Source organism: Platalea leucorodia (assembly GCF_965183815.1).
Source record: "Platalea leucorodia genome assembly, chromosome: 5".
NCBI classification, from domain to species: domain Eukaryota; kingdom Metazoa; phylum Chordata; class Aves; order Pelecaniformes; family Threskiornithidae; genus Platalea; species Platalea leucorodia.
Genome location: NC_138827.1, coordinates 100,488,255 through 100,513,199, shown reverse-complemented (window position 1 = coordinate 100,513,199; position 24,945 = coordinate 100,488,255). Strand labels below are relative to the sequence as shown.

Genomic DNA, 24,945 nt, shown 5'->3' with positions numbered 1-24,945 from the left:
ATTGAACTTCAGGCCTTTCGTGTTGCTGTCGTAAGTTGGGAGACTTTTTTTTACTCTAAGTTACTCAGTAGTAGCTCTTAATATGTTGGCCAGGAAGTTTCTTCGAAAATATGAAGGTCGTATCAGGCAGATAATGTTATGGAAATCCTTTTGTAGCTGTACACTGCAGTTCATCAGCTGAATACTTTCTCACTCTCAAGTCTCTGTGGTTTCAGATACTAAGTTCTCTGGAGGTTGTGCCACAGGTGCTGCTAGGGACATAAAGAAAACTAAACTAAAACTCCCTGAACATTTTTTTTGCCTATAGTACAAGTATAAAGAAGGCTATCGCAAGCAGCTTGGGCACCATATCGGAGCCCGTAACATAGAGGATGATCCGAAGATGATGTGGTCGATGCATGTAGCCAAGATCCAGAGTGACAGAGAGTACAAGAAAGCCTTTGAGAAGACAAAGACCCACTTCAGTAGCCCAGTGGACATGCTGGGAATCGTGTTGGCCAAGAAATGTCAGGAGTTGGTCAGTGATATTGATTACAAGCACTTTCTACATGCGTGGACTTGCCTGCCAGACCAGAATGATGTTATCCATGCTAAGAAAGCCTATGATCTACAGAGTGATGTGAGTACTCACTGATACGTGTTGGAGTTCTAAAGTGCGTGTAATTTCCTTGGAATATGAACTACAGAATCTGCTTGAACTGTTTCTCTCGTACAGTGTTTTTTCATATTGTGTTTTGACTTACCTATTCCAAGCAAGGTCATAAGATTTTTAGGAGTGAATGAATCTGTACGTAAGGAAGGTTGAGTATTATGAAGGTCTATATACAGCCAATCAGTTAGCCGAATAGTAGAATTAGCTGCTTATAATCCTTCATAATAGACAATCTTCATACTTGATATGCAGATTAACTGCATATAAAGAGGAATTTGCCTAGTATGACTTTTTTTTATTAGTTGCATGGCTTTAGTGGAGAGAATTCCTTTTTTCTCTCTTGGAGAAAATGGTTTAAATTAAGACCTGCTGTTCTTAGTGGGTGACCATTTATTTGTTGGGAACAAATGTTACAGGAAAAGTTTATACTGATTTTCAGGGTTTTGTTTTAATCCCATTATTCTTTGACCATTCCCCAACATGTTTTTGGGTGAATGATACCTCTTGGAGACAGATAAGGGATCTGAATTTAGGTTTCTAACAGAGATTGTTTTGCAGATTGAACTAGGAGGAAGGGAACTTACAGAAAGTAAGCATTAGTTGCATGGTATGTATGAAATGTTTAACTGCAATATTAATGAGACAGCTGTCTTTGTATTTTGTAATAGAACTGCTACAAGTCTGACCTTGAATGGTTACGAGGCATTGGTTGGGTCCCAATTGGTTCCTTGGACGTTGAAAAAGCCAAGAAGGCGGGAGAGATCTTGAGTGAAAAAATGTACCGTCAGCCTCCAGACACCATCAAGTTTACTAGCGTCACTGATTCTCTAGAGATGGTGTTAGCGAAGCAGAATGCAGAGACGATGAATAAGGTGAGTCTTGATTCAATTAGGTAACACGTCAGCAGTCTCCACCTAAACCCTGGAGACAGGACTAGAAATACAGATGTGTGGTTGTTTTGTGAGATTTCAGCACAGTGAGGCTTTAAAACTCTAAGTGACATTCTTGGTAATCAACAGGTAACTTATTTTCGGCAAGTGCTAATTTAATAATCTCTTTCAAGTTACCAAGTTAAATTGGAATTATCAGTTGTGAAGCTTTCCACATACTCTACTGTGTATCTAGTAATGTGTTACCTAACTTTCATCTAATTTTTAATATAGCAATTTGTCTAATAAATCTAATAATTTATCAAGTTTATTTAGTAATCTAGTAATTAATAACCTACTTGTTCTAGGGCAGTCTTTGAAATATTCATATTTTAAACAATTCAATGTAGTACTTAAAATGTAAGAGTTTTTCTGAATCTGTGGCCCTGATCTCAATCCTATTTATGTCAGTAAAATCACTTCCTCTTTCAAACAGACCTTGTTCTTAGAGTTTAGATCCCTGTGTGTCCGATTAGCATTCTGTGCCTTTTTTCTAAACATTTTTTTTAACAGAATCCTTTCTGGGTTACTAATTCTTAACCTGGACGTTAAGTATCTAGAGGAGTGAATATAAAATCTCATTGCTATATAAGGAATAAGGATTTTTTTGACGTGGAGTACAGATCTGTAATTCTTCTTGTGTTTTAGGAGATCTCCAAGTAGTCACCGTTTTTTCCCCCTTTAACATATGTTATTTCTCCTGCAGCGTTTATATACCGAGGCCTGGGATAAAGACAAGACACAAATCCACATAATGCCTGACACGCCTGAAATCACACTGGCAAAACAGAACATGCAAAACTACAGTGTGGTGAGTGTGTTAGCTCTCCAGACGTAACTGGGCTGTTTCATGGCTGGATCATCACTATCCTGATAAACCTTATATAGATGATACCATCAGTTTCTTTAAGTAACCCCCAATATTTATCCTCAAAATTGTGACTTTAAACACGTCGTTTGCGTATTCGTGCAGTAGCGCATGCACACAACAGTGAGCACTATTGAGAATAAATTCCATGAGAAGTTTTGTGTCTCCAGTGAATTTTTGGGAGTAATTTCTGCCAGTGTGCATACTGTTGGGAAGGCACAAAATTAATTCCAACACTGGAAACAGAAAAAGGTAATTTCCAGCACAGTTCTGAAGAGCAGTGATCCCCGTGTTCAATGTTAGTTTAGGCAAATAAATTCACATCAATAAGAGGTGGCTTTAAAATTAAGTTTTACTCCACTTGTATAGAAGAACAGTTTATCTCTAAAATTGTAGAGAATCTTATGTTATTTAAAGTATTGAAAGGAAAAGATCGTTAGCTAATGTATTTAGCGAAGATCTTCCTTTGATATGAATTTGTATCAGCTACCGATCTGGGGCTTTGAGTTAAGAAAATTAGATAAAACTGGGTTAGAATAGATCTTAACACAATTTTTAAAATCTACTCTACTTACAAGCAGTTTGTTTTGCATAGAATGTAATATATGGAACTTACTTACATGAATCCCATTGTTTAATTCTTCACGTAGAAACTCTACAAACAGGCCATGGAAGAAGCAAAAAAGAAAGGCTATGATTTGAGAAGTGATGCTATCCCCATTCAAGCTGCTAAAGCATCCAGGCAAATTGCCAGTGATGTAAGAAACTACTTTTTTTTTCTTTGTGTAGTGACATCTGATCTCTGCAACCTGAAAGTTCTCAGCTGGTTTCTGTAAAAGGCATTTCAATTAAACTGTGATCTCAAATAATAGATTTTTGGAAGCAAATTATTATATATGTTTAAAGACTTAATTGTAAAAATTAAATGTTGAGAAGTTATAAGGACAATATAATGCTGCTATCATGTTAACTTTATAGCTCATAAACCTGTACCTTTAATTAAATCTTAACAGTATGTATATTATTATATGTAATAAGGATTAAATATATTTAATAAGGAGAGAATTATTTCTCACTAATATTTGTGAAAAGTGTTTTTTCAGAAAAACTTACTTAAAAAATCTCTATTTAGGGTTCTAACTCAAATCTCAAAAATTTAACGTGAGAATTCATGTTATTAGCCCCAGAATTGCTTTGACAATTTGGGGTTTTTTGTCTGCAGGTTATAAAGAAATTTGGAGAGTTTATTATTAGAAATATTTAATATGAGTAACTAATTTTAGAGATTATATAGAATATAATACCTTGATTTATATTCCAGTACAAATACAAAGAAGGCTATCGCAAGCAGCTTGGGCACCACATAGGGGCGCGTAACATAGAGGATGATCCGAAGATGATGTGGTCGATGCACGTAGCCAAGATCCAGAGTGACAGGGAGTACAAGAAGGCCTTTGAGAAGACAAAGACCCACTTCAGTAGCCCAGTGGACATGCTGGGAATCGTGTTGGCCAAGAAATGTCAGGAGTTGGTCAGTGATATTGATTACCGCCACTATCTGCATCAGTGGATCTGCCTGCCGGACCAGAATGATGTTATCCATGCTAAGAAGGCCTACGATCTACAGAGTGATGTAAGCTCTTTTTGATTTAATTTTTGGTGAGGAATGTATGTGATACTTTACATAGGTGGACCAGGCCATCACATACCAATGTGGTAGAACAGAATTTTCAAGACTTATTTTTAAGCTTCATGGCTAATTGAAACTCGGATCTCCAATAGGATACGTTAAATAATTGATATTTAAACTAAATTCTGTAATTCCAGAATTTGGGCTATTTATCATTTGCTGTTCTGTGAAACTTGGATAATGGTTTCACTCTTAATGTAGATGAAATGTAATTATTTTTTCTAAGATTTTCTCTAGGGTTTCAAATTTATTTGAATTAGAAGTTGATAGTGAGGTTACTTAACTGTGAAAAGATGTGCCATGTAAATTGCATTATTATTATTAGAATAACCTGTGTATTTTTTTTGTAATAGAACTGCTACAAGTCTGACCTTGAATGGTTACGAGGCATTGGTTGGGTCCCAATTGGTTCCTTGGACGTTGAAAAAGCCAAGAAGGCGGGAGAGATCTTGAGTGAAAAAATGTACCGTCAGCCTCCAGACACCATCAAGTTTACTAGCGTCACTGATTCTCTAGAGATGGTGTTAGCGAAGCAGAATGCAGAGACGATGAATAAGGTGAGTCTTGATTCAATTAGGTAACACGTCAGCAGTCTCCACCTAAACCCTGGAGACAGGCCCAGAAATATAACGATCATAAGTAATGCTGAAGTTCAGAGATGATGTATTTTCAAATAGTGTGCTCTGTTTATTTCAATCAAAACTATTAGGCCATGTAATGGAAGACTCAACTTTGTCATGATATTCTGCATATTACGTCTTAATCTTTTCTTTGACATGCCTGTGCACTGAGCAGTAATAATGCTTTGGTTTATTCATTATTCTTAAGTAATGTGGCAGTTTGCTAAGTGGTGTTAAATTTCCTCAGATAAATTCTCTTTACCTGATTAAATACATAGCCGTTTATCCATGCTGTATTTCCTATAATTTTACCTAGTATGCTCTATGTTTTACCTGATTAATGAGATATTAACTTGTTTTGGAATGCAATATTAATCTCTTCCTATATTCTTTCTTAGCGTTTATACACTGAGGCATGGAACAAAGATAAGACCATGGTTCATGTCATGCCTGACACACCAGAAATCCTGCTAGCTAAACAAAACCAATTGAACTACAGTCAGGTGAGTGAAACTGAAGAGTTGAGAGAATTCAAGGATTTCTGACAAGTAGAATTTTGTCATCTCTGACTTTTAATTAATATTATAATATTGTCGAGTTGTTTAGTTTCACAATTTGCCGGCTCCACTGCTAAAATCAGAGTTGTTCTTGTGCTAGAATTTACCTCCTGGGTATCTAACTGGGCTTTTAAAATATATTATCTGCCATAAATGAGAAATCATTTCTATAGCAATGTATGGAAATAAATAATTTAACTTATAGAATATTCCTTTCTTTGCCTTCCCTAAATGATTTTCAGTTTCTAAGCGTCTACAATACAGTTACAAAGTCTTTGAAATCTGCATTTTTTTTGTTTTCTAGAGACGATAGAGCTGTGTTCAGATATTTAAGTTGTCTGAACATTAACAATATTGTTTAGGGACTTAATTTGTTTTATTACACAGATGTGCTTAACTGAAGTGTAATTTTGTTTTTGAAACAAAAATGTGAATATTTTTCTCACAGAAAATGTACAAACTAGCTTTGGAGGAATCGAAGAAGAAGGGTCACGATTTGCGTTTTGATGCCATTCCTATTCAAGCTGCCAGAGCATCCAGAGAGATTGCCAGTGATGTAAGCAGTTTTTTTATCATGTCTGTGTGGGTTTAGTAACGGAAAAGAATCAGAATGTTTGTTTCATTGTTTGTTAATGTAATACCTTAAATTTATGGAATAGATGATACGGAAATCCAGTGATTCTACTGCATGCCTTTAGTACATGAAAGGAATGGATAGCCAGTATTTTTATGCATGAGGTATATATCACAGTAATAAATAAATAAAATAATATGAGGATTATTTCTACGCCCCCTGTAATAGTTCCGTTGATGTCCTCGGATGTTCAAGTAGGGTGATCAATAAGGTGTACGAGTCTATGCTTGAGTTAGCCAAATTAATTTCTGATTCAAAATAGGACATACTTTAAAATCTCTCCCCAAAATAGATATATTAGTAAATCAATTCTAGAAATTCTAAATTATTGTCTTTTCCTGAGGAAAAAATAGTGCTATTGAAGTGTCATATTGAAATTCAAGATGTCTGAATACAAAAACAGGAAAAAAAAAAGGCAATGACTATGACAGGTTTTGCTTCTGGGATGAGGAAACATCACTAAGAGACAGAGGATAACAGTTTTTTAAGCTCCTTGTTTTTCTATCAAGATTGATATTTAAACTGTTAGTATTCAGACCAACTCAGACTATCTTCATCAAGGTGTTTTGTAATAAGCTTTTAAAAGAAGTTAATATTTACATTTTAATCTTAATAGTAAAAGAATGTGGAATATCAAACTTGTTCGTAGGTATGTGACATTAAATGTTTAGTTAATTGAAAGAGTGATATAGTTATATTAAAAAATCAGAGATAATGATATCTGTCATGAAAATCCTTTTTATGTGAAAATTAATAAAAGAGTAGAAAGACCTAAATCATATTTTTCTCTAAACAAACTATTAATGATTATGTTAAACTGTGTGAATTATTTATTAATTTATAAATATACCATGTAAATATGGATATACTTTCTTCCAGTACAAATACAAAGAAGGCTATCGCAAGCAGCTTGGGCACCACATAGGGGCGCGCAACATAGAGGATGATCCGAAGATGATGTGGTCGATGCACGTAGCCAAGATCCAGAGTGACAGGGAGTACAAGAAGGCCTTTGAGAAGACAAAGACCCACTTCAGTAGCCCAGTGGACATGCTGGGAATCGTGTTGGCCAAGAAATGTCAGGAGTTGGTCAGTGATATTGATTACCGCCACTATCTGCATCAGTGGATCTGCCTGCCGGACCAGAATGATGTTATCCATGCTAAGAAGGCCTACGATCTACAGAGTGATGTGAGTAAATCATTAAATTCGTAATACATAATTAAATATACTGGGTCTTGCGCAATGTAATTTTTAAAAGGTATATAATATGCTTTAGTTGCTTGCATCAGACATGTTGATAGAGGTGAAATGTTTAATATTCTATCATAAAATTTATGTTTCATTCTATTTTCTCAGTCCTTAGCCTGAGGTGTAGTTTGTGTGTAACAACTCTGGTATTTGTGGAATTCTTCAATAACTATTCTTTTTGTTATTTAATAATTATTATATTAGATCTTCAAAAATAACAATTGTTTTCAAAACCATATCCTGCTACTATGCAGAAATACATGCAATTGTTCATGTAGACCAGGATATGCTTATTTATAATTAATATTTGGTCACACTTGCACATATATAATAAACTTTCAAATTTTTTCAGGCTGTTTACAAATCAGACCTGGAATGGCTAAGAGGTATTGGATGGGTTCCTATTGGTTCCATGGAAGTTGAGAAAGCCAAGAAAGCTGGAGAAATCCTGAGTGAAAGGAAGTATCGTCAACCAGCAGACCAAATTAAATTTACTAGTGTGACAGATTCTTTGGCCATGGTCTTAGCCAAGCAAAATGCTGAGATAATGAACAAGGTGAGTTTGGGGTTTTTTTTTTGTCAAAATCACTAGTGTCACTAGCTAATAGAACTTGTTCATGAGGTGAAAAATACAAAATGCAAAGTAAGACTAAACACTTTTATTGTGGACTTAGAGAAAATGAATGTCCAAATTCAGCTTTTGCATGGGAAAGCTCTTATCTCAGGGCTCTGTCTGAACTGAACACTTAGTAAAAATGTCCTGAAAAAATTCACCTAAATCACATATTTTTCAAGCGTAATACTAAAAATTTTGGTGAATTTCCCTCTTCCTCCCATCTCAGCTGAAATCCTATTTTTAAATGTTTGTTTGGTATGTTTTTTCTATTTTGTTAATGCTACTTCACTGTACAAAGCTCATCTCTGACAGAACAGGCTAAATTTTTTTGCAGTTCTTAGACAATGCTGTGAAATCTGCAGAAACAACGTTCCAGCAAGGTGTTAGGGTACGTCCAGAGATGGTGGTGCCATGACCATGCTATAAGATAGGATGTAGCAGAGTATCGAGGCTTTTACTGCAGCTGCTATAAGGATGTACTGCTGACTGAATGTCATACTGCATGATGAACAAGTTACGAGGAAATAGCTTATGTGCTCTGGAAGTGAAGCTTCTGCAATTTATCTCAGACCTGGAGGATGAAATTCGCAAAGTACCTACTCCTTCTCTTTAATAAGAAACATCAATCAAACAACTCGTACAGATACGGCAGAGCAATGAATATAGTTTTCCTCCTTTGCAGTTTCCCAGCAATACTAAGTCAATCAATTGCTGTGCCAGCTTAGCCTGAGAAAGAATGAGGAAGGACGAAGTTTCCTTCTTGAGCTGTTCAATGAGAAGCTTTGCTATGTCAGGGTATTTAAAGCTTGTTTGAACTAGCCCTTGCAGTTTGTAAAATACTTTCTTTGGACATATGTATTAGTTTGGTTACATATATCTTGTTCTGCTTCAAGATTACTTTTCTTTTATATTATGGATATATTCTTGATAACTACTGGTTTCAAATTTGCAGTCTTTGCCTCATGACACACATAAAGAAACTTTAAAGGAATGTATTTTCCTCTCTCCTAGCGTTTATACACAGAAGCCTGGGATGCAGACAAAACATCAATTCACGTCATGCCTGACACACCGACAATTTTGTTAGCGAAGGCCAATGCAGCTAATGTTAGCCAAGTAAGAACATTTAAACATATAGTAAAGTAATGGAAATTCAGAAATCAAGTAAATCTTCTAAGAATATCCATTCATGAAAATTTTAAGAAAAAATTATGAAATGTAGAAATCCCATCTTTCAGAACATTGAGAAGCTGTTTTCTGTCTTCTTTTGTGTAGAAACTCTATATACAAGGCTGGGAAGAGGCCAAAAAGAAGGGTTATGACATGAGAGCTGATGCAATTCCTATCCGAAGTGCAAAGGCATCAAGAGATATTGCGAGTGATGTATGTTCTTCCTTTACATTTCTTTTCAGTTAGCTTGAGAAACAAAAATGAAGTAACGAGCCATCTACAACATAAAAACACATGGTATATCAGATTCATCTTGAAAGTCTACTAACAAAGAATTCACTGCAGAAAGAAAATGGGCAACAGTTTCCAAAAGGAACATTGAATTATAAATCCTGACATTAAGCAGATATTAAAAAATAATAAACTACAATGAAAATAAACAAAAGCTGTGGAGCAAGAATGCGTTAGGCATTTCTAAACTCTAAATGAGTGTATTTCATAACATAAAAAATATGTTTGTGATCACTAGCAATATGAAATTATGGGAAATTCATCCCAGATTCACTCTTTCTTTTAATACTTCATTTTGTGTTTCTTAGTACAAGTACAAAGAAGCACACGAGAAACAGAAAGGCCACTACATTGGGTGCCGAACTGCCAAGGAGGACCCCAAACTGTCATGGGCTGCGCGTGCCATGCTGCTGCAGAACGACCGACTCTACCGGAAGGCGTACCATGATTCCAAGGCCCAGGTCCACATACCAGTCGATGCGATGTCAGTGCAGGCCGCCAAGGAGTGCCAGACACTCGTCAGTGATGTTGACTACCGCCATTACCTTCACCAGTGGACCTGCCTGCCTGACCAGAATGATGTGATCCATGCAAGGAAGGCCTACGACCTACAGAGTGATGTGAGTGTGTGTAGAGATGTGGTGGTGACTCCTCTTGCTATTCAAGAGTGATGTGAGTAAGAGTAGCTGTAGAAAAGCTTTATGGCAGGTGCGTGAGGCTCTGTTTGTTAGTGACTGTGCAAATATCCGTTCAATTGCAGATGCCTACCATCAGTCCTGGTATGTTTGTTTTAATTCATCTGGATGATCCTTTCCAAACCAGTGGTGCCTTCAAACTGAAATATTCCGAGCAGTTCATAAGGAAGCCATGTTTTTTTGTTCCGCTGTAGAATGTTTGCTTGCAGTTTACTTGCAGACTGCTTGCAGATTATGCCAGTGGTCTGCATGTAGCAAGTGTCTTTAGAACTATCTTTGTTGCTGTGCAAATCAGGGGATTAGCTGTGTGTAGAAAGGACCGTGAATGCCACAGTCTCATTGACCGCTTGTTGTGTAACTGTAAAAGAAGGAGCTTGGGGAAAACGAAACCTCTGTGTAGGCAGAGTTGTCCCTGCAACGTCGGTAACCCTTGGTTTATTTGTAGAATGTGTACAAGTCAGACCTGGAATGGTTGCGAGGCATCGGCTGGTTGACAGAAGGTTCTGTGGATGTGGTCAAAGCCAGGAGGGCCCAGGAACTCCTGAATGAGAGGTTGTACCGCACGCGGCCGGAGGAGTTGAAATTCACCAGCATTACTGACACGCCAGACGTTGTCCAGGCTAAGATCAATGCTTTGCAGATCAGTGATGTAAGCTTACCGTCCGCTTACCTTTCACTTCTGTGATGACATTTCTTTTCTTTGTGATGGGGATTAGGGTTTCTACCATGGGAATGACCAATTGGAAAGTATAGCAAATGAGAATTACCCAAGACTTCCTGTCGTTGGGTTTTTCTTAATGTTCAGACCATAGTGAGATGTCATTATGTTTCCTTTCTCCTTAGCATCTGTATCGTGAAGCCTGGGATAAAGATAAGACGCAGATTTCCATACCTTCCGATACTCCTGTAATGCTGCAGTCCAAAGTCAATGCTCTCAACATCAGCAACGTAAGAGAATAAAGTCATTATGCGTGTGAAACGTTATTAAATCAAGAGTATGACACCTGCTCTTCCAGAGTAGCCTTTAAGAAAAGGCATTGGTATCCGAGAGTCTTGACTGCGTGTAACAAGGGTGATTAATTTGCTTTGCAGAAACATTACCAGAAGGCGTGGGACGAGGCGAAGGCAAAAAGCTATGACATAAGAGCTGATGCCATTCCCATCAAACACGCCAAGGCTTCCAGAGACATTGCTAGTGAGGTACAGGCTTCTCTTAATGTGGTGGTTGTGTCTGTCTCTTCCTGTGCCCAGCTCAGCAGAACTGAGTGAAGTTCGGTTGAAAGGGCTGACGGCTCAGGAAGCTGAAAGCCTTTTGTTTGTTAGTCACGTTCAAGGTGAGCAATGTGTGGCTGCTTGCGTTCTTTCTGCATTTCTAGTACAAGTACAAGGAAACGCATGAGAAGCAGAAAGGCCACTACATTGGGTGCCGAACTGCCAAGGAGGACCCCAAACTGTCATGGGCTGCGCGTGCCATGCTGCTGCAGAACGACCGACTCTACCGGAAGGCGTACCATGATTCCAAGGCCCAGGTCCACATACCAGTCGATGCGATGTCAGTGCAGGCCGCCAAGGAGTGCCAGACACTCGTCAGTGATGTTGACTACCGCCATTACCTTCACCAGTGGACCTGCCTGCCTGACCAGAATGACGTGATCCATGCAAGGAAGGCCTACGACCTACAGAGTGATGTGAGTGTGTGTAGAGATGTGGTGGTGACTCCTCTTGCTATTCAAGAGTGATGTGAGTAAGAGTAGCTGTAGAAAAGCTTTATGGCAGGTGCGTGAGGCTCTGTTTGTTAGTGACTGTGCAAATATCCGTTCAATTGCAGATGCCTACCATCAGTCCTGGTATGTTTGTTTTAATTCATCTGGATGATCCTTTCCAATTCATTAGTGCTTTCAACCTGGGAGCCAGAAATATTCCGAGCAGTGCATATGGAAGCCATGTTTTTTTGTTCCGCTGTAGAATGTTTGCTTGCAGTTTACTTGCAGACTGCTTGCAGATTATGCCAGTGGTCTGCATGTAGCAAGTGTCTTTAGAACTATCTTTGTTGCTGTGCAAATCAGGGGATTAGCTGTGTGTAGAAAGGACCGTGAATGCCACAGTCTCATTGACCGCTTGTTGTGTAACTGTAAAAGAAGGAGCTTGGGGAAAACGAAACCTCTGTGTAGGCAGAGTTGTCCCTGCAACGTCGGTAACCCTTGGTTTATTTGTAGAATGTGTACAAGTCAGACCTGGAATGGTTGCGAGGCATCGGCTGGTTGACAGAAGGTTCTGTGGATGTGGTCAAAGCCAGGAGGGCCCAGGAACTCCTGAATGAGAGGTTGTACCGCACGCGGCCGGAGGAGTTGAAATTCACCAGCATTACTGACACGCCAGACGTTGTCCAGGCTAAGATCAATGCTTTGCAGATCAGTGATGTAAGCTTACCGTCCGCTTACCTTTCACTTCTGTGATGACATTTCTTTTCTTTGTGATGGGGATTAGGGTTTCTACCATGGGAATGACCAATTGGAAAGTATAGCAAATGAGAATTACCCAAGACTTCCTGTCGTTGGGTTTTTCTTAATGTTCAGACCATAGTGAGATGTCATTATGTTTCCTTTCTCCTTAGCATCTGTATCGTGAAGCCTGGGATAAAGATAAGACGCAGATTTCCATACCTTCCGATACTCCTGTAATGCTGCAGTCCAAAGTCAATGCTCTCAACATCAGCAACGTAAGAGAATAAAGTCATTATGCGTGTGAAACGTTATTAAATCAAGAGTATGACACCTGCTCTTCCAGAGTAGCCTTTAAGAAAAGGCATTGGTATCCGAGAGTCTTGACTGCGTGTAACAAGGGTGATTAATTTGCTTTGCAGAAACATTACCAGAAGGCGTGGGACGAGGCGAAGGCAAAAAGCTATGACATAAGAGCTGATGCCATTCCCATCAAACACGCCAAGGCTTCCAGAGACATTGCTAGTGAGGTACAGGCTTCTCTTAATGTGGTGGTTGTGTCTGTCTCTTCCTGTGCCCAGCTCAGCAGAACTGAGTGAAGTTCGGTTGAAAGGGCTGACGGCTCAGGAAGCTGAAAGCCTTTTGTTTGTTAGTCACGTTCAAGGTGAGCAACGTGTGGCTGCTTGCGTTCTTTCTGCATTTCTAGTACAAGTACAAGGAAACGCATGAGAAGCAGAAAGGCCACTACATTGGGTGCCGAACTGCCAAGGAGGACCCCAAACTGTCATGGGCTGCGCGTGCCATGCTGCTGCAGAACGACCGACTCTACCGGAAGGCGTACCATGATTCCAAGGCCCAGGTCCACATTCCAGTTGATGCGATGTCAGTGCAGGCCGCCAAGGAGTGCCAGACACTCGTCAGTGATGTTGACTACCGCCATTACCTTCACCAGTGGACCTGCCTGCCTGACCAGAATGACGTGATCCATGCAAGGAAGGCCTACGACCTACAGAGTGATGTGAGTGTGTGTAGAGATGTGGTGGTGACTCCTCTTGCTATTCAAGAGTGATGTGAGTAAGAGTAGCTGTAGAAAAGCTTTATGGCAGGTGCGTGAGGCTCTGTTTGTTAGTGACTGTGCAAATATCCGTTCAATTGCAGATGCCTACCATCAGTCCTGGTATGTTTGTTTTAATTCATCTGGATGATCCTTTCCAAATTAGTAGGTTTTTCAGCTTGCAGGTCAGAAATATTCTGGGCAGTTCACAAGGAAGGGAAACATAGGTTTCTGATGGTTTTTTGGTCAGCTACAGAATGTTTGCTTCCAGATTGCACCAGTCTGCATGTAGCAAGTGTCTTTAAAAGACCAGTAATTTCCTTGCTGTACAAATCAGCGGTTTAGCTATCTCCGGAAAGGACCTAGAACACCACAGTCTCATTGACCGCTTGTTGTGTAACTGTAAGAGAAGGAGCATGGGGAAAGCTTTGTACAAAACCTCTGTGTAGGCAGAGTTGTCCCTGCAACGTCGGTAACCCTTGGTTTATTTGTAGAATGTGTACAAGTCAGACCTGGAATGGTTGCGAGGCATCGGCTGGTTGGCAGAAGGTTCTGTGGATGTGGTCAAAGCCAAGAGGGCCCAGGAACTCCTGAATGAGAGGTTGTACCGCACGCGGCCGGAGGAGTTGAAATTCACCAGCATTACTGACACGCCAGACGTTGTCCAGGCTAAGATCAATGCTTTGCAGATCAGTGATGTAAGTTTACCGTCCGCTTACCTTTCACTTCTGTGATGACATTTCTTTTCTTTGTGATGGGGATTAGGGTTTCTACCATGGGAATGACCAATTGGAAAGTATAGCAAATGAGAATTACCCAAGACTTCCTGTCGTTGGGTTTTTCTTAATGTTCAGACCATAGTGAGATGTCATTATGTTTCCTTTCTCCTTAGCATCTGTATCGTGAAGCCTGGGATAAAGATAAGACGCAGATTTCCATACCTTCCGATACTCCTGTAATGCTGCAGTCCAAAGTCAATGCTCTCAACATCAGCAACGTAAGAGAATAAAGTCATTATGCGTGTGAAACGTTATTAAATCAAGAGTATGACACCTGCTCTTCCAGAGTAGCCTTTAAGAAAAGGCATTGGTATCCGAGAGTCTTGACTGCGTGTAACAAGGGTGATTAATTTGCTTTGCAGAAACATTACCAGAAGGCGTGGGACGAGGCGAAGGCAAAAAGCTATGACATAAGAGCTGATGCCATTCCCATCAAACACGCCAAGGCTTCCAGAGACATTGCTAGTGAGGTACAGGCTTCTCTTAATGTGGTGGTTGTGTCTGTCTCTTCCTGTGCCCAGCTCAGCAGAACTGAGTGAAGTTCGGTTGAAAGGGCTGACGGCTCAGGAAGCTGAAAGCCTTTTGTTTGTTAGTCACGTTCAAGGTGAGCAATGTGTGGCTGCTTGCGTTCTTTCTGCATTTCTAGTACAAGTACAAGGAAACGCATGAGAAGCAGAAAGGCCACTACATTGGGTGCCGAACTGCCAAGGAGGACCCCAAACTGTCATGGGCTGCGCGTGCCATGCTGCTGCAGAACGACCGACTCTACCGGAAGGCGTACCATGATTCCAAGGCCCGGATCCACATACCAGTCGATGCGATGTCAGTGCAGGCCGCCAAGGAGTGCCAGACACTCGTCAGTGATGTTGACTACCGCCATTACCTTCACCAGTGGACCTGCCTGCCTGACCAGAATGACGTGATCCATGCAAGGAAGGCCTACGACCTACAGAGTGATGTGAGTGTGTGTAGAGATGTGGTGGTGACCCCTCTTGCCATTTAATATATTACAGCCTTATTTTGATGGTTTGATACTATACAGTCATAAAGGACTTACTTTTAGGCTGTTTTCTTCAGTTTTTCATGCTACTGCTATTACCTGCTCTTTTTATCCTTAAAAAAATATTGGTATTAACTCTAAACTTTATAAAAGCTTTAGTTGGTATCTGCTATGTTGTATATGCTTTTGGAGTATTGTGATTTGGAGAGAATGGAGGATTTCTCTCTCTTTGATGCGACTTCTGAAGTAACATCTGTCTGCTACTTTGGAATCAGGTGGATTTTATTACTCCTGTTTATCTGAGCCAACTTCGAATTTTATTTAATTGCAAGAAAGCTATGTAAGATAGCAGGTAAGATGTTTTAATGGCTGATTTCAAAGCAGGAGGAGTCAGTGCAGCTGATTTCCTGACTTGTCTTTGCTGCCTATCAGTCAACATCAGTCACTCTTCCTCTGTTTCAGTTATTAGCTTCGGAGGTGAGATTTATGTTCCTTGCTGAAGGATTTGCTCATTTAAAACTTAAATAATGTTGCCTGATACCACTTCAGGAGTTATGCCAGTTAGCTCTAGCCACCATTACCTCTTTAACTTTTTTCTTTCCCTCCTTTTTGTTAAATTTCCTGGTGGGCAGCTTGGTTTTTTGTTTGGACTTTTAAACTGTTGAAGTGGCTAGAGGAATAAGTATTTTGGAGGGCACACGAAGACTCTTTTAACATTTTAATACTCATCACCATTAACAGCAATTCTGTTCAGTTGTTTCCCCTCTATTTAACTGCATAAGGTTTAGAATGTATTGTTTAAGAAATGAACTACTTTAGAACCTGGTTCCCAGATTGTATTTTACTTATGACACTGAACATCTCTTGTATATAAAAAGGATTAAACTAGCTCTATCTGATTTGACATTTTCTAAAACGTATACTGCTTTGTATAGCTTAAAATACTTAAGACAGTCATTTTAAACACAATGTTTTCCTTTTCTGACCGTGTCTGATACAGGCTGTCTATAAGTCAGACCTAGAATGGCTCCGTGGAATTGGCTGGTTACCTAATGACTCGCCGGATGTTAAGAGAGTGAAGCATGCCCAGAATCTCCTGAGTGATAATGTGTATCGTACACCTATTGAAAGCTTGAAATACACCAGTGTTGTTGATTCTCCAGACGTTCTTCTAGCTAAAGTGAATGCCGAACAAGTCAGCATTGTACGTGACAATGTTCTTAAAGTTGTTTTGAGGCTATAAACAGTTGAAGAGAAATCTCAGTGCTAAAATATAAAATTGATCAGTGGTATTTTAAGTCAAGTTTAGTGCTTTTCCAGACATTTTATTTTTTAGAGATGATAATTCAGGAGAGATTTATGGGATTTTATGTTATTGACAAGTGAAATTCCATGATTACAATATCATAAAACGAACTATTTTAACAGCCAAAATACAAAGAAGCCTGGGAAAAGGACAAGACTATGATCCATATTATGGCAGACACACCTGAAATCAACCTAGCCAAGACTAATGCTGCTAATTATAGCCAGGTATGCTTATCATTCTATTTTCTTCATTTCTGTAAAATAGCATGTGTATCCTGTGAATTTTAACGTTCTAAGATGTTATTTACAAAGTTGAAGATTGTCACGTGAATCTCGTTGAAGTCTGTCCTCATACAGGGCTTGCAACATTCCCCTCCTTCTTAAAGGATTTGGACATTTTAAAATAAATTGCATACAGCTGTTTAAAAATTGTTAATATCATGCACCATTGAGATAATATTTTACTGAAATGGACGAGAGCCCAAGGCATATAAATATTTTCTAAACTTTTACAAACACCCTTCTATGCAGTATAAGTTGCAAAACTGGTGTTGCAGGTACTGTACATGATTGAAAGGCAGTAAGATTCGCAGCAGTATTTATGGCTAGGAGCAGGAGTAATGGACAAAAAATTCTCACGCTGTTTCAGCAAACAAATGGCAGTAAACTATGGGTTTCTTTAATGGCAAATGCCAGAGCATTTAGCATATGTGTGACATTTTGCTGTCTTTTCAGAAACTGTATAAAGAAGCTTGGGATGAGATGAAGATGAGTTATGATTTGAGAGCAGATGCAATCCCGATCAAGGCAGCCAAAGCTTCTAGAGAAATTGCTAGTGATGTAAGTGCCAAAAGATGCATCTAGCTCTTCACATGGTTTAAGAGCTATTTCATGATAACTGTTAGTAACGGTGATCTTTGCTCTTTATCCAGTATAAATACAAACTGGATCACGAGAAGCAGAAAGGACATTATGTTGGAGTTCCAAATGCAAAAGCAGATACGAAAATGCAGTTTGCCCTTGGCATAGGCAAAGTTCAGAGTGAACTCGAATACAAGAAGCACTTCGCCAAATGGAAGACACAGTGCCACCTACCAGTAGACATGCTCTCTATCCTATCAGCTAAACATGGTCAGTCTTTGGTCAGTGATGTTGATTACCGTCATTACTTGCACCAGTGGATCTGTCTTCCAGATCAGAATGATGTCATACAGGCTAGGAAAGCCTACGATCTTCAGAGTGATGTAAGTCAACATGAAAACTTAGCTTAATGTACTACTGTATTGTTTCTTCTTAGTCTGCTTCAGCTCTAAGTAGTGGGAATCTTTTACTGAATTCAGTGAATAGGCTTTGCTGTTTATTAGGAATGCAAAATATATGCTGCTTATATATTGCCAAGTTTGAAGTGTGATAAATTCAGATATAGTGCTCACGTTGGAATTACTGTTCTCCTTTTAACCAGTGGAAGTAAGTGCCATTATTTATGAATCTTGCTGGATTGTACAGGGAACTGTAACTAACAGCATGGACCCTATTTTGTTTTCCCAGGCTATCTACAAATCTGATTTAGAATGGCTACGGGGAATTGGATGGTTGCCAAATGATTCAGTTGGAATCAACCATGTCAAATATGCTGGCGATCTCTTGAATGAGGTAACAAAATGTTTTTCAATACTAAAATTTTCTTAAGGGTATTTGTAATTTAAAGTATTTTTAATGGTTAAATACATAAATATTTTTTAAAATAAAAAAGTACAACTGGAGTATTTCCACAACATTCATTGCGTATGGAGAGTTTTTCTTTCCATGTAAACTTTCTTATCTTGTCTATGTACTCAGAACTGCTGTGTTAGCTATAAAATATTCCAGTATAATCTGACTGTTCCTCTTTTCTCTTGTATAGAGAAAGTACCGTACAAAAGCTGAAACTCTTCCATTTACTCCAGTGGCGGACAGAGTCGATTATATCACAGCAAAGAAAAGTGGTGAAATTCTTAGTGAAGTAAGTTTGCTAGCATGTTTCCAGGCTGTTAACTTGGTCTGTATATTTACAGGGTAGGATTTTATCTTTAAAAGGCTATTTATTTTATCTTTAAAAAAAATGGAAAAAAATTCTTGATCTGGGAATTCTGTGAATGTATGACATAAAGATGAACAAGACTTCAGTAGCTCATCTCCATCACTTACGAAGGAAGAAGGTCCTCAGGCAGAATAACATTTTTCCTAGACATGTGAAAAGCCAGTGCCAGTTCTGCAACGAGTCCCTTCTTTCAGTCTTGGCTGATATCATTGGTGATCACTGACAAAATGAACGTAAATAACCACTTGCACTCTGGCAACCATAATGCTTAATCCTTCTCACTTATGCCAGTATGAGTTTACACTTTTTAGTTAAGTACCGTGTAACAATAAACATGAGCAGAACTGGTGTGCTGTCAGCTTGCCATTCTTTATATGTTTTTGAAGGCTAGTCTGTGAGGAGCTGGGCTGTGAACATGAAATGACATGGCCCCCCTCTCAGTTCATGAGGTTGTGTTTCTTTTTTGCTATATGCTTCTGTTAGGGAACAGGCCAAGCTAAACACTTGCATTAATTCAAACACTGGTGATAAGCTGGCAATAAGAATGATACGGTTGAATTGAATGGCATTCTGTCATGCAACCACATAGAATCATAGAATCACATACACACATTTGGGCATGTCCTGTGCTTGGGAATGTGACTCAGTGTAGCTATCTGTGGTTGGGAGATGCTCGAATGCTGCATTCACGGAGAGATCATGCTGAGTAAAGAGATTTGCTCTTAGAAAGCTTAAAATCTGTTGCCCTGGTTCAAACACTTCTTGCTTGGCTGTTGGCTGTACATCCCTGTAGACCTAACAGGTAGCATAACTTTGACTTCTGAAGGTTCTTCCCTGTCCATCCAGCTGCCTTGGAACAAGTTTTCAAAGTTTTCTCTGAGAAATTTTGTAATTTCTTGTCTTGTATAATTTCCTTCCTAAAAAGATACCCATTTTGGATGTATATTTAATGTGTCATGTCTAATAGCCTTGCAAATTCAGGGTTTTATACATTATTTCATGCATAAAATATGGGCCTTGGTATTATGTTTTCCCAATTTTGTGATGGTGCTGCAAGGCAGTCATTTCTTTCTTTGTTCTAGGTTAAATACCACAAAGCATGGAATGAGGTCAAGTCAAATTATACTCTAACAGATACACCACAGCTAGATATGGCCCGAGAGGCAGCCAGAATTCTTAATCAGGTACGTGATCTCTCCTTGACACTTTCTACTCACATTAATAACTCTTTCGAGGAATTTAGAAAACTTGCCTTATTTAAGAACATCCTAAAGGAAGGACTCGTTATCCTTATACTTTAATATAGGTTACATATATATGGTAATAATTATCATCATAGTAGTGTTGAATTCCTCCTTACTTTTATTTTCCACAGAATTTATACAAGGAAAGTTGGGAGAAAGAAAAAGCCACTGGTTACCTCTTACCTCCTGACACTGTACAGATCTGTCATGCCAAACGCTCAAATGATGTCCAAAGTGAGGTAATAATTTTTTTCACTAGGAAGGCAAATGCTTGGAAGCCTGGAAATGTTAAAGGCCTTGCATATTCAACAACAGTCATAGGAAGCTTTCCATTAGGGGTAACAGCCAGTAGGCTTTTCATGAAGTCCACTGTCCTCCAAACAATTCAGCCATCTTTGCTATTATGGGTTTTACAGCTATCAGTGCTGAAAGGTCAGATTCTCCTTTCCACCTTCACTTTCTCCAGAAACAGTCCTTTCAAAATCAACTAAGGTGGACTTCCATATTCTCTAAATATTAAATAATTGAAGTGATATTCGGATTACAATATACAGCTCTGATTTCACTTTTTGGCATATTATGGAGGCTTCCTCCTTGAAAAACTGTAAGATGGTACGCACATTACATTTTAAACTTGTGCCTAATGGATGCTGAAATTATTACATGACTCAGTTTGAATATACATTTTATCAAAACAGTGTGATGTAAATACCTTAAATAAGCATCCACTCTTCAGACAGTCTCAAATAATTTGGTACAAAAATTTTTTGCAAAACTGAGGCTAAATGCACTTATTAGCAAACATTTTCTAACAAGGCTTTCCTCTGGTGTTAAAAATACTGTTTACTGAAAAATGGTAGCATATTAGTCTAGAAAATCATATATTTTGAAGTGGAAGGACTATACAAAGTAACATTACTGTTTGTGTCATATTTTTATCTGGTCATGTACTGGAAACCTAAGACTGCAGTTGACAACTCCTTGTCTCATCTATTCTTTGTGTTGACAAAGCCATAGCTGTTCACAGGTTAAAAACAGAGCGGATGTAATCAGTGCTGATTTTATACATATTTCTCCCCTCTTCCATCAGCTTAAATACAAAGCTGACTACATCAAACAAAGAGGTCACTACGTTGGAGTTGCCAGTATGAGAGATGATCCAAAACTGGTGTGGTTTGAGCACGCAGGCGAGATCCAGAATGACAGATTGTACAAATCAGACTATCACAAAACAAAGGACAAAATTCACATCCCTCCGGATATGGTGTCAGTCGTAGCAGCAAAGGAATGTCAGACCTTGGTCAGTGATATAGACTACCGCCAATACCTGCACGAATGGACATGCCATCCTGACCAGAATGACTGTATTCAGGCAAGGAAGGCCTATGATCTGCAAAGTGATGTGAGTGATATTACATGCATATTATGTAATTTCCACTTAGTTTGGTCTAAGAATATTGTCCATATTATGTAAGACTGGAAAATGCCATCCTGAATTAAATTATTTCTTTCCTTTTTTATTATCTTTTATAATTTAGAATATTTATAAATCTGATTTGGAATGGCTTCGTGGCTGTGGTTGGATTCCTCTGGATTCAGTGGAACATAAGAAAGTTAAGAATGCACAAGAACTGATAAATAAGGTAAGAGAATATATTTTAGCAGTTAGGCGATTAGCTCTTCTTTCTCATGCACAGCGTTTAAGAAAATATTTCATCTCTTTGCAGAGAGCATATACGAAAGAAGCCCTTGATAACTTTTCTAATTATACCAGTGTGGTTGACACTCCCGACATTATTATGGCAAAGGTTAACTCTGTCAATCAGAGCGATGTAGGTACTCTTTTTTAAATAGAAACTGTTATATTACTGAAATTAGTAGATGACTGACTTGCTTTTGCGAAACTATACTGTGTTTAGCCTTATGTATGTGTGTGTGCATATGCATGCTTCATTAATAATAGACTTTTACTGAGGTAAATAAGTTTAGTAAGAAGTGATATAACTGAACAATGCAATATTGCTATCCAAAATAATTTTGCATTTTCCTGTAGAAGCATACAGCATGTCCCTTATTTAGAGTTTACATAGATTTTGCTTATGGTAGTTTAAAATTGAGTCCTATCCTTGGGGAACCGCAGTTACCTGTATAGTGCTAGTGGAGTTCCTGGCATTGCTACTAACCTGTGTTTGCTGATCAGTATGTTTAATTTCACTGGAATACTGTGTGGATTTTGTGGTGTGACAAATGGATGGCATTTGCCTGTGTACTATAGTGGTTGGAATGTATTACACAACATTACTGAAGATATGATAACATAACAGAAAATTAATGTCTACTTCTAATAGGTGGACTAGTTGGGATAATTTATTTCTCCTCTGGAATTAACATTGTGTTTGTTTTCTTTTGTAGATAAAATACAAAGAAACATTTAACCTTGAGAAAGGCCAATATATTGGGTCTGATGATACTCCTGCGCTGAACCATGCCAAAGACATGTCCTTACTATACAGCGATGTAAGATTTGATAAATATCTAACTAAGCTTTAATTTGTTTGTTTTGAAAGCAACAGAATGTGGCGTGGACTTTAGAAAGGCGTTCTGTTTCTGTTTCTGTCATTAGTCTACTGAGTGGCACTGGGAAAGTGATGTAATCTCTTTTTTCTTCCGTTTTTCCCAGTTTGGATCATTGGGATAAGGATAATTTCTTTCCTTATTGAACTGATCTGAAAGCTCTGCTGTGTGGTGTTTGGAAGTAGTAATAGCAGTAGTAGTAGTAGAGTTTGTGTGACAAAACCAATTTATAATTCCATCCAATAATATCTTCCTATTTACCTTTATTTTTTTATAAGAGAGGAGAATTGTAGATGATTTACATTATTAAGCAGTTACTTTTGAGTAGTCTCACCAATTTTAATGGGAAATCTCTATTTTTCGAAAATGTGACTACTCATTCATATGAGTAGGTGCTTCATAATTTAGTCTGAAGGTAAATATATTCAATATTTAACAAAACATGATGTATTAGAAAAGTGCCACTGATGCAATTAATGCTCTTATAATAAACAATAGTATTACTTGGAGATTTTTCACAATTTCGAACATCTATCTATAAAATTATCAATGTCATTTCTATACTGCACTATTAAACAAGAGCTCATATCTACATTCTGGGTATTTTTGTTACTCTTCTGGATGAGAAATGTTGAATTCCAAATACAGTAAAGAAGGCAGAGATCAGCTCAAATTTGTGCTCAGGTGCCTTCCTGAATCGGAACATGTATTCTGTTTGCCTTACTCACACTGAATAAGTGTTCAAAATGAACATTCTTCATTTACTTTTTTGGGACAATTCATGGAATAAGGAACTACTCTATAGAAGTGATCATATTCCATGTATGTATAAATGGCAGAGTCAGGTTTCTTGGAAAGTATAATGGATTTTTTATCAAAGCCTGTATGTGTTTTATTTGTCTAGAAACTTTATAAAAAAGCTTGGGAAATCAGCAAGCCCATTGGGTATACTTTGGATGAGAAATATATTCCAGTTGTTGGAGCAAAGCGTGCGAACTACATAAATAGTGAGGTTAGTATGAATTTTCCATTTGTTCTCTTTTTTTCCCTATATGTTGTTAGAATGAACTTTAAGATTTCCACATGAATATTTTGCAGCTTAAATATAAGGAAATATATGAGAAGCTGAAAGGCCATTACCTGGCTGGGAAGGAGATTGGTGATTTCCCCAGCGTCGTTCATTCGCTAGCATTCCAGAAAATAAGGAGCGCGGTAAGGAGAGAATTAGTCTTGCTGTAGTATTTTCCATTTTCTTTATTTCAGTGTGACATAATTAAACATAAATAATGCAATGCTTAATAACACCAGTAAGAGTGTTTTCAACATGTTTATGTTTCCTGAATGGTTATTTTGTACGTGGGTTGAATCACTGAGCTTGAAATGATTTAGGAGTTTAAGAAGGGATTTGTTTAGTTATTAGACATATTAGAATAGGGAAATAGACCTTTTTTCTATTTCAGTTTAAGAATCTGAGCAGTAAGAAATACTACATGACTTGGGATTCTTTTGCTTTACAAAGAAAAAGTGTTAATTTTGAATTGAAATAGGAATTTAAGAACTGGAAATGTAAATGCACATTTGGTGTTTTGTTATTATCACCACTGCATGTCGTGCAGGGCATAAAGTTAGTATAATCCCAAATATTTTTCTTCATTTGGACAGGGAGATTTAACTAGATTAAAAACATGTTTGTAGCATATGGCTTTTTTCATCTTCAAGTCTTGTTAATTTTCTCACCAGTTGCTAAATCTGCAAGTGAAGAAGGTCATTCTTGTCCTTCTAGAACCTCATCAGAATAAATTGTGATTAATATAGAAGTTAAGATTTCATCCTATTGAATCCCATGGGAGTTTAGCTACTAAGTCCAGAAAGCATGCCTCAGATTATGCTATAACCTGTAGCCTGCTAGAGTCAAAATTACGCAGAAAAACACTGTTCTCTCTTCTCGCCTTTTCCCCAATCTTTCCTTTTTAGTTGGCATACAGAAAGAATTATGAAGACACCAAAGCAAATGTCCATATTCCAAGTGACATGATGAATCACGTGCTAGCCAAGAAGTGCCAGTATATCCTCAGTGATCTTGAATACCGATCTTACTTCCATCACTGGAATTGTTCACCTGAAGAAAATGATGTTATTCAAGCCAGAAAAGCCCAGGAAATTTTGAGTGATGTATGTGTTTCATTAATTTGTTTGACATTTTAGTAGCCTTTCATGTAATTTTTTCCAAGGTATTTAAATATAAAATACTTTCAAATATCTTCCATAGTATTTAAATATGAAATTAATAACCATGGTCTTAGATTGCTTGGTAGCATAGTACCAAAAATTACATTTTTACAGTTTTCTTTGGGACATTTTAATGGTCTGGTTATTTATTATTCATTTGTAAATTGTAAAAATTTTAAGTTGACATTTATGAAACCTTCCCAAAGGTCACCACTATCAACACTTAGTCTCTCTTTGACTGGATGAGACTGTATAGAAAGCTT

At 38.1% G+C, this 24,945-nt stretch overlaps 1 protein-coding gene across 1 annotated transcript in view; it reads left to right on the top strand.

Annotated features, from left to right (window-relative positions):
- NEB (nebulin) overlaps positions 1 to 24,945 on the top strand; it is a 127,087-nt gene that overhangs the window by 51,095 nt on the left and 51,047 nt on the right. Inside the window, exons 55-94 of the mRNA XM_082312871.1 lie at positions 308 to 619; positions 1,321 to 1,524; positions 2,288 to 2,392; positions 3,100 to 3,207; positions 3,771 to 4,082; positions 4,493 to 4,696; positions 5,158 to 5,262; positions 5,765 to 5,872; positions 6,830 to 7,141; positions 7,554 to 7,757; positions 8,829 to 8,933; positions 9,093 to 9,200; positions 9,587 to 9,898; positions 10,419 to 10,622; positions 10,817 to 10,921; positions 11,066 to 11,173; positions 11,350 to 11,661; positions 12,190 to 12,393; positions 12,588 to 12,692; positions 12,837 to 12,944; positions 13,121 to 13,432; positions 13,963 to 14,166; positions 14,361 to 14,465; positions 14,610 to 14,717; positions 14,894 to 15,205; positions 16,248 to 16,451; positions 16,676 to 16,780; positions 17,291 to 17,395; positions 17,488 to 17,799; positions 18,104 to 18,208; positions 18,459 to 18,557; positions 19,718 to 19,819; positions 20,011 to 20,118; positions 20,970 to 21,281; positions 21,418 to 21,522; positions 21,607 to 21,711; positions 22,292 to 22,396; positions 23,358 to 23,465; positions 23,552 to 23,665; positions 24,428 to 24,625. Of these exons, the coding sequence (XP_082168997.1) occupies positions 308 to 619; positions 1,321 to 1,524; positions 2,288 to 2,392; positions 3,100 to 3,207; positions 3,771 to 4,082; positions 4,493 to 4,696; positions 5,158 to 5,262; positions 5,765 to 5,872; positions 6,830 to 7,141; positions 7,554 to 7,757; positions 8,829 to 8,933; positions 9,093 to 9,200; positions 9,587 to 9,898; positions 10,419 to 10,622; positions 10,817 to 10,921; positions 11,066 to 11,173; positions 11,350 to 11,661; positions 12,190 to 12,393; positions 12,588 to 12,692; positions 12,837 to 12,944; positions 13,121 to 13,432; positions 13,963 to 14,166; positions 14,361 to 14,465; positions 14,610 to 14,717; positions 14,894 to 15,205; positions 16,248 to 16,451; positions 16,676 to 16,780; positions 17,291 to 17,395; positions 17,488 to 17,799; positions 18,104 to 18,208; positions 18,459 to 18,557; positions 19,718 to 19,819; positions 20,011 to 20,118; positions 20,970 to 21,281; positions 21,418 to 21,522; positions 21,607 to 21,711; positions 22,292 to 22,396; positions 23,358 to 23,465; positions 23,552 to 23,665; positions 24,428 to 24,625 (6,873 nt within the window). The remainder of the gene's footprint in view (positions 1 to 307; positions 620 to 1,320; positions 1,525 to 2,287; positions 2,393 to 3,099; positions 3,208 to 3,770; positions 4,083 to 4,492; positions 4,697 to 5,157; positions 5,263 to 5,764; positions 5,873 to 6,829; positions 7,142 to 7,553; positions 7,758 to 8,828; positions 8,934 to 9,092; positions 9,201 to 9,586; positions 9,899 to 10,418; positions 10,623 to 10,816; positions 10,922 to 11,065; positions 11,174 to 11,349; positions 11,662 to 12,189; positions 12,394 to 12,587; positions 12,693 to 12,836; positions 12,945 to 13,120; positions 13,433 to 13,962; positions 14,167 to 14,360; positions 14,466 to 14,609; positions 14,718 to 14,893; positions 15,206 to 16,247; positions 16,452 to 16,675; positions 16,781 to 17,290; positions 17,396 to 17,487; positions 17,800 to 18,103; positions 18,209 to 18,458; positions 18,558 to 19,717; positions 19,820 to 20,010; positions 20,119 to 20,969; positions 21,282 to 21,417; positions 21,523 to 21,606; positions 21,712 to 22,291; positions 22,397 to 23,357; positions 23,466 to 23,551; positions 23,666 to 24,427; positions 24,626 to 24,945) is intronic.